We start from the raw sequence: 9,378 nt of genomic DNA, 5'->3' as shown, positions 1-9,378 counted from the left end.
ATGGCATCCCCCCAACATCAGCAACTGCTGCCTCACAACACAGAGGTGAGCTGCAACTCCAGCGGAGAGGGCGGAGTCTCAGTAAGAATCAGCAGTAGTGTGAAACACAAGCATGGAACCGGACCCCTGGGTTCGATAGGAGCTGGTTTCATTGGGGGGTCCAAGCACTGCAAATACAGCATCTCCTCAAGCAGCAGCTCGGGGGAGTCTGGGGCGAGGAGGCCAGTTGTCAAGAGCCTGCGCTCCCAGAAGAAAATGCCTCAACTGTTTGAGAGATCTGCCGGACATTTCTGGGACCCCAAGTTTGACTCCTCTATCCTGGAGGAAGCGTGCAGGGAGAGGTGTTTCCCTCAGACCCAGCGGCGGTTCCGCTATGTGCTGTCATACCTGGCGGTGGTGGGGCTCCTCTGGGGATTGTACTTTGCCATCAACCCTTCCCGTTGTGACCGGGAGGCTTTCCTCCTGCCCACCGCCTGCTTCCTCGTCTTCTGCCTCCTCCTCTTCCTCCTGACATTCACCAAGTTGTACTCCCGCTTCTACAACCAGCTGTCTCTGCTGCTCATTGTTGTGACGTTCACACTGACCTTGGCTCCCCAGATTCAGACTTCAAACTTCAGGGACCAGGAGACTCCCTCGGCCGAGTTTGATGAGGAAGACTTTAGTGGTTACAATATTTCCTATGGGAAGTCTGTAGCAAATGGCACGTTGGTCCTGTGCCTTTCTCCTGTAGGAACCTTCTCCCTGTGCATGGAGGTTCTCTTGTTGCTTTACAGTGTTCTTCACATTCGCCTCTATATCTCTGTCCTGCTGGGGCTCCTCTACTCTATAATATTTGAGGGTCTGGGATGGCTTTACCTAATCAGTGCGGCGGAAGACTGGATCACGGTTTCACAGTCAGACTGGGAAACGCTTAAATGGCTGGGCCCCGCCAAAGCCCTTCTCCACTTATGCGCCCATGCCATCGGCATTCACTTATTCATCATGTCTGAAGTGCGTTCACGAAGTACCTTCCTCAAGGTTGGCCAAGCCATCATGCATGGGAAGGACTTGGAGGTAGAGAAAGCACTGAAGGAGCGGATGATCCACTCAGTCATGCCCAGATTAGTCGCTGATGAGCTGATGAAGCAAGGCGACGAAGAGATAGGCGACGGCTCTGTCAAACGGTACTCCAGTAGCGGTGCTGCGGCTGCCATCTCCAGCCCCAAGAACAACAAGCGCAAAAAGACCTCCATACCTCGAGGCCAGATCATCTTCAGACCGTTCAACATGAAACGCATGGAGCCCGTCAGCATCCTCTTTGCAGACATAGTGGGCTTCACCAAAATGTCTGCCAACAAATCCGCTCACGCTCTGGTTGGACTCCTGAATGACTTATTCGGACGGTTTGACCGGCTTTGTGAGCTGACCTGCTGCGAGAAGATCAGTACTTTGGGAGACTGTTACTACTGTGTAGCCGGCTGCCCAGAGCCTAGACCTGACCATGCCTACTGCTGTGTAGAGATGGGCCTGGGCATGATACAAGCTATTGAGCAGTTCTGTCAGGAGAAGAGAGAGATGGTCAACATGCGGGTGGGTGTCCACACAGGCACTGTTCTGTGTGGAATTCTGGGAATGAAACGCTTCAAGTTTGACGTCTGGTCCAACGACGTCAACCTCGCCAATCTGATGGAGCAGCTGGGTGTGGCCGGGAAGGTGCACCTTTCAGAGGCCACAGCTAACTTCCTGGATGACCGCTACCTGCGGGAAGATGGGCAGGTCAATGAGAGAGTGGGACAAAGCGTTGTGGCTGACCAACTCAAAGGTAGGTTCTTCAAGTACATTAAAAGGGAAGTCGTTGTTATCGTCGTTGTTGCACACGCATGGATATTGAATTTCCTGAAGCATTGAATCAAAGAAAAGAACACATTTCATCTTTTTACTGTCAGGTGTCTAAGGTCAGCAGTTTCTTCCTTATTTTAGCAGTTTCTTTTCCAGTTTCTTTCTTATCTGTGTAGAGGCGGAATCTCAGACATCAGCAACCCCCAATGTGTCCCCGTGAAGCCTAAATGAGATCCCTGCTTGTGGTCATACATCTGTGGTTTGCACATATATTGATCCAAAATCATGATAGCGAGTTGAGCGAAGGTCAAGGCCGACATTGTCGTTTGAGCCTCATATCATAACCAGGACAGCCAGGATGGCGGAGGTGTTAGGAGTGCCCTCCATGGTGCTATGTGGGCAATAAGATGGTGCTCGGTGTATTATGTGACCGACACATGCCACTCTTCTTCCATTCTGGCCTGTTCCCTCTATCCAACCTCCCCGTCCCTGGTTTAGTTACACTGTGTCCCAGACGTACTCCTGAGGGTCTGGTCTCCTAACCTTGTTTCGAACTCCAGGGACTGCCTCTGCAACTGCTCCTCTCTTTAATATAGAGATTTGCGGTTTTATGTTCGAGTCTCTCTTCCCCTTCAGATCCTTTCCACTCTAAAATGCCCGCTGCAGCTTTGATTTCATGCAATTATGTAAATTGCGCCAAAGGAACTAAACATGCTCTTGACAGTTCTTTTAGTTGCTCAAGGCTGGCCAGTGCATTATCAGAAAATGAAGTAGCTGGAGAAAGCCTGTGATGGAATACTCTTTTTAAGATTCCAACTCAATATCATTTCTATCAGTGGATCCTCAAAAGCCTTTGTTGATACTCCCATAGTTGGCCTAATTTTGACACAAATCGAAGAACTCCCTATTGAATAACTATGCACACCACCTGCACTGATCTACATTGAGCTACTGTAAAATGATATGGCAAATATGCATAATATTACAGTTTATTATTATTATTTTTTTTAATCAACAATTGTGGGACCAGCTACTTTTTGACTTGTGTGGTTTTGTGTTTGCTGTTTGAATGGGGTCGGCTGGCAGGGAGTTCAGAGCGGCAGGCTGAATCCCAGTGCTCTCATCCGGGGCATCAGCAGGTATTCCCATGTTCCCACGCTCAGCTAGATATGACCGACATGCCAGAATGTGTCTGTTACTCCACTGACCATCTGATTGGCAGCCGGAGGACTCGTTTACCCCGCCCCACACACACACACACACACACACGCCAAGATGGTCTAACTTTTATGGAGCAGTTAGTCTCTTTATAGCATAGAAATTGTGTCTTCCTAATGGTCCCCAGACACTTGTCCCAGAGAATTTGTGCTGTTTTTTGTTCTCGCTCTCTCTCTCTCTCTCTCTCTCTCTCTCTCTCTCTCTCTCTCTCTCGTCCCCGTTTGCTCTTTCCCAATTTGTTTCCTCCTCCCTGTCAATCTCCAGATAACTGTCCTTCTTACCGTCCTCTCTCCCACTTGCCCTCAATCTTCTCGTAGCTCTACTTCCTCTCTCTCTCTCTCCCACCGGTGACCCTTTCCCTCCCCCCAACACACAAATATAAACTGCCAAAACAATGTGTCATACTTCACATCTTAAACGGGGGCGGTTAGACATCCCTGGAACACCCTTCTCTTAAAGTCTTCCGTGGCCGTGTTGCTGTGGAGTCACGGCGACGTTGTGTAATGAGAGGGGCTCCTGAGGGCTTTACTCTCACAACAAGCTGCCAGTCAAACGGGGCCGCCGCTCATGTCGGCTCAGATTTACATTGTGTCAGCGGAGGCGGGAAAGTCCATTTAAGGACGCAGATAAAGGAGAGAAAGTGTTCTTTGCTTTGCCTACGCGGCTGACGGGATTGATTTAAGTGCTGGCACCTCATCTCCCAGATTAATGGGGTGGGGCCACATCTGCCCCCGCACTTGCCCCTTGTTTGTCCTCCCCGTCCAAGGATAAATGTGCGCCTTCCATTCGGCCGTGTCCTTCGTCTTCTCCTCCCCCCTCACTCTCCGTTCTGTATTTGGCACACCTCCCGAGATTTATCCCGTCCCAGTTGGTTTGCCTGTGGCCCGCGAGCGTGCAGGCCATCCGGAGAGAGTTTCGCTCGAGTTGCTTTAAACTCCCTCCCCTGTCCATCACTGTCCCAGCGAATCACCGGGGCGACGCGGCAGCGCGGTATGCGTCGTGCCGGCGGTCGGTCTACCGGCCGCTCAGCTCAGGAGAAAATCGCTTTGAACCCGGACACCAATTAGCACCCAGTTATATCCATTTCATCCTCTCCCGATGTTCATTTTTTCAGTTGGTGTGTTGGTGTGATATCTTTATTTTTTGCATTTTTCCAGGACCCGGTCTGGATTCAAGTTTTTTTTTTTTTTATAATTAAATGTTTTTTTTGTCTTTTTTTCTCCCTCTTCATAGCTTCCCAGTGTGATAATGAGCTATTTGTGGTCCGTTGTGTAAGTTGTAACTTACTTAAATTATATCTCACAACGTGCAGCAGTGAGGGGTCTTTATTTTTGGCTGCAGGTGCTTCCTGTTTCCTTATCACTGCCCCAGTGTCAGTGGTAAAGAGACACATTATTCTCGAGATATTCCGGCGAATTTAGTTCATATGAGGCAGTTTGTCATTTAAGTAGGCCGCTTGCAGGAGATTTAAATCTCAAATCACAACATAGAACATGCCAAAGTCACAACTGCCAAGCAAGTAGCACACCTTACAAGGCTCTTTGGCCCATTTCCCTCACCATGTTTTTGGTCGGGGGTCTGCACGAGAGCCTGTTGTTTGGTCCAAACAGAAATGGATGCTGTATTTGGCTGGTTCCCTGGAAAGTACCTGGCTGTGTCCTCCCTTTGTGCCTAATGCAGAGTGATGGTACTCGCGGCAGATTATCCTATTGGAGGAGCCTGTCACTATGGCTCTATTATCCTTCCAGTGACGCCGCAGAATCACAGCAGTATTCTCGAGATGGACCGCCCCCCCCACCAACCCCCGACTGGCAGCCCGGTTTTCACCAGAAATCTGAATCTTAACGTTCACTGATGCGTGGTTCAGGTTTAAGTGCACGGTCGCGAGTGGGTGCCGCCACCCCAAGGCTAAAGGTTCTAACCCCTCATATAGTTACACATGACCCATCAAAACATATGTCTCATGAAATGTCACGGTTGTATTTCCTTAAAAGTAATTGCTATTGTAAGGCAACAATGGCTTTTTGTACATAAATGAAGTGGGCCATGCTGTTTGGCAATGTGTGACCACATTTACACACACACACAGACACACGCACACAGACACACGCACACACACCAACACCACCGCCAATTTATTTGCAACAACAAACTCCTAACTCCATCAGAATTAAAATGGCCTTGGATGGATGTGGAGACTGAAAAACCAATAAACGACAGGCCAGGCCACACCATGGCTCATTGGAAAAAAAAGTAATTGATTAAAACACCCACAACCTTCTCGTGGATAGAAAAGATACGGATGAATAAGGGATAGAGGTTATAACATGACCCAAATCGAGGTGGATTTATTTATCTTCCTTACAGCTCTTTTATGTAGTGCAACGCAGCACCATGGTATTCAGCAGGGTCCCTGCAATGGGAAGGAACGAGTTACCTTTTTCCAAAATTTGCTGCTGTGCAAAGCTACACCGGTCGGCAACGTGAGAAAACCCTTCCCCCACGTGCTCCTGAACCCGCTGCGGGAGACTTCTAATTAAGCAAGACTGAGCAATCTCCATAGCCAAAGTGATTAATGTTGGTAATTCTCCATCATCATCCTCACATCTGCTTCACCGGGTTAGTGTGTGTGTGCGTGTGCGTGTGCGTGTGCGTGTGCGTGCACACACGCGTGTTTGTTTTCTGACCGCAACACACCTGCCCGCCAGTGGTTTTATTAGCGAAAATGATATTGATTGCCAGTAATGAGGCTGTCACGACCGTAGTAATTTATGATGAGCCAAAATGAAAGGCTATTTTACATAAAAAAAAAAAAATAATAATAATTTGTCTGGACCAAAGAGAATTGGCTGAGGCCGTGGGCAGTGGCCATTAAAAAAAAAATTGAAATATATATATATCATTGGTATTCTGCTCTGTATGTTATTAATTTGTCTCCGTCCCTTGTTCACCTTTGAGCCTAATTGATTGCTGGCGTTATGATCGATTGGAGTGTGGAGCACCGGGGCTCTGCAAACCCTCCTCTCGCCGGCTGCCCAGCGTCACGTTCTGTCACGGCTCGGTATTAGTTATTGGAAAAGCCATTTGTTGTTTTGGGAGAGTCATGCCCCGTGGCGTTATTCACCCGCGGCTCCTCGCTCCGCCACCGGCGCAGGGAGGCTGACCTTGACAAGGGCAAACAAGGCCGCTCCTGAGGTTGCTCTAAAAGAATCAGGAATGAAAGGAGAAATAGAAGAAGGGGGGGGATGGGAGGAGGAGGATGGGGATGGGAGGAGGAGGGGGTGGGGATGAAAGCGTGATGGGCTTGTGGGCCTGTGGTGCAGAGCTGCAGACTGGAGGCTGCAGGGTCGGTGGGGGGGGGGTCACGTACCGAGAAAAGCAGAACCGCGGAGGTGTTTGGTCCGGACTCTGTGTAACTGAAACCTTTGCCGTGGGGGGGAACTGCGGGCGGAGGAGGGTGTAGGCCGGTAAGCCTCTAGATTTAACACCGGAGAGAGCTGTGTGTTTCTGACTGTACGGGTGAGAGAGTGTTTGCCCACGCACGCGGGCCGTCTCGTCTGTGCAACAAAAAACAAAAAAGTTAAACGAATGCTTTGGCTCCCCCCCCCTCCTCCTCCCTCCTCACTGTAGACACAGCTGTCCGCTGCGCCCGGCCAGCTCTCAAATACCTGGCATAATTTCTGCCTCCTCTCCAAAGTCTAAATCAGGATGCTCATGCGGTGAGAGAGAGAGAGAGAGAGAGAGAGAGAGAGAGAGAGAGAGAGAGAGAGAGAGAGAGAGAGAGAGAGAGAGAGAGAGAGAGAGAGAGAGAGAGAGAGAGAGAGAGAGAGAGAGAGAGAGAGAGAGAGAGAGAGAGAGAGAGAGAGAGAGAGAGAGAGAGAGAGAGAGAGAGAGTGAGTTTATAAAACTAAGGGTAAATAGTTCCTGGGATTAACGTTGCAGGGCGCGCTGTGCCCCACGAGGACTCTTCAATCTGAGTGGAACGGATGTGAGCGTGCTCAGACTGATTTGGGCCGGGAGGGACGTGCGCTGCTGGATTGTGTCGCAGTCAGGGAGCTTTGGTGTCACAGTGCGTAGTACAGTGGAGTCCTGCCCACGGAGCATCGCACTGTCTCATGGGTTTTTGCTCTTATTTGGTGTCAGGACGAGTCAGCACTGAGCCTCTGAATCCCATATGATGGACGATTCGACTAAATATAATTGATGAATAAAATGTCTCGCTACACGTCATCGGCAAGCGCATAATGTGAAATGACGCAAGCTTTGTTATGGAGGGAGGGAATTTTCAAAGAGGCGCACACACCTCTCTTTTTGTTGTTGTTTGTGGCTTTCTCGGCCCATTTCATCGGATCTCTGTGGGCAGTTTTCAAGGACTCTTGAACAGGAGACAAATGTTGCACAAATGGCATGATGGGTCTGGCCACAACGTGCCACGGAGAATAGCTGCAGTATTTCACAGACCGACGCCGGTTGTCAGTCCTCCATGTCCTTATTTTGCTCACACAACAACTTATTACACTTCATACCCCATGGCTGCACAATGAGATGATTGAAATAATTAAAATGTGATAATAACCAATAATGTGGTAGTATCCTTTGTCAACAAAGAGTGTGTGTGTGTGTGTGTGTGTGTGTGTGTGTGTGTGTGTGTGTGTGTGTGTGTGTGTGTGTGATGTCTTCAGCTGCTGGGAGAAGGGGTTACACAACCGCCTCTAGCGCTGATTACATTAGATAGTACAACACACACACACTCTAAGAAAGCCACTTCCAGTCAATATTGGAATATTTTACCGTAAATACTGGACAGGTGGAGGCGGACGTGACGTGCACCAGGAGAGCGTACCGTAGCCGATGCAGCCGTCCGCTGTGCTGAGGTTGTTGGTGTCGGAGAGATTCGGTTCATGCGTCACAACTCCTGGGTGTCAGAGGTTCTGCAGCACCTGGGGTTTGAGCGTGGTGATTTTGTGGGAATAGTGCGACGACGTCAGCAGGTGGACCGCACACTCGTTCCCGAACAACCTAACCTCTGGCCTCAAACAGAACAACAAAGTCTCTAATAAGCCTGCAGCGCTTTTTTTTTTTTTTTTTTTTTTTTTTTTTGCCTGCAGCGTTCGCGCCTTCATAATTTAGCGAGGAAAAGGTGAGGCACAGGAACTTAATGGGAGACGCCAGGATAATATTATGAGAAACATCTTGATATACCGCATGTACGTCGGGTTTAATGTGAGCGGGCTGCCAATGAACGGGTTTACGGCTGGTTCCTGGAAGGCAGTTGCTCATCAAACACCCTCGTGATGGAAACGTGCCAACGGACTGGGCTCAGCAGCAACCGGGCTTCCTGATGGACGGGGTAGTACAAATAGATGAAATGAAAGCAGGTGAACAATGGAGGGGGGTGGGGGGAGTGTGTGGTAGTAAAAACCGGCAGTGATATTTCACCAGGAGAAGGTAGAAATAACACCCGACAGAAGGTTGAGCGTGCAAGGGGAAGGCACGTAGAGGGGCTTTCAGCGCCAGCTGTCCACAGAACTGCAGCGCCAGCCTCAGCACAACACACCACAAAGGACAATTCCCAAACTGTAGGGGCCACGCACACACGCACGCACACACACTTTCTTCCACATTTATCCACACATGGCTACTTACACACACACACACACACACACACACACACACACACACACAGCCCAGATTTTAATGCTAATTGCTGTGGCAACGAGCTGCAGCAGGGGGTCAGCTGCGCAGCGTTTTTAGACGGAGGCCAAACTCTGTTCCTTTGATACGGGCAGTGGTTCAAGTCGAGCTCACTCTTTTTTTGGGGGTGAAAGCCGGGAGAGGCTACTTATCCACTACAGATAACACACACACACACACGCACACTTCCACTCTTTCCTCACATACACGTCAAAGGGATGTGAACCTGAAGAGTGGAATCAATCGGAAAGCCCTCCTCCGTCTCCGCTCTCCCTCGCTCCCGCCGCTGATGAATTGCCATCAGGCGTCATTGATTCCCTCTCACATGATCTCCTTTTGTAATCAAGGCCCAACTGAGAAAGCCACCCTCTGATGATACTGACGAATGGAGCCGGGTCTTTGTCTTTTTCTGAGTCAAGGATGCCGAATACGGGGGTGCACACACACGCACACGCACACGCACACACACACACGTACACACTCACGGCCACACCCGCCTCCCATTTAGGTGCTGTAGCGGTTGCTGTAGCAACTTGTTGGTGCACCTGATGGGGAGCGTATGTGATAAATGGCTGTGTGAATTATGAATGAGGAAAGATGACGGGGAGCCAGTCCACCCTGCTGTGTGTGTGTGTGTGTGTGTGTGTG

General features: G+C 49.7%; 1 protein-coding gene across 1 annotated transcript in view; it reads left to right on the top strand.

Moving 5' to 3' along the window:
• Positions 1-9,378, top strand: part of LOC307237484 (adenylate cyclase 9) — a gene marked incomplete at its 5' end in the record, with an annotated part of 39,638 nt that continues 30,260 nt past the window's right edge. The window contains one exon of the mRNA XM_080010204.1: positions 1-1,801. Within this exon, the coding sequence (XP_079866330.1) occupies positions 1-1,801 (1,801 nt within the window). The remainder of the gene's footprint in view (positions 1,802-9,378) is intronic.

This window comes from Zeus faber, assembly GCF_960531495.2.
Source record: "Zeus faber genome assembly, chromosome: 11".
Classification (NCBI taxonomy): domain Eukaryota; kingdom Metazoa; phylum Chordata; class Actinopteri; order Zeiformes; family Zeidae; genus Zeus; species Zeus faber.
Note: the sequence above shows the minus strand (reverse complement) of the source record. Positions and strands in the feature narration are given on the sequence as shown.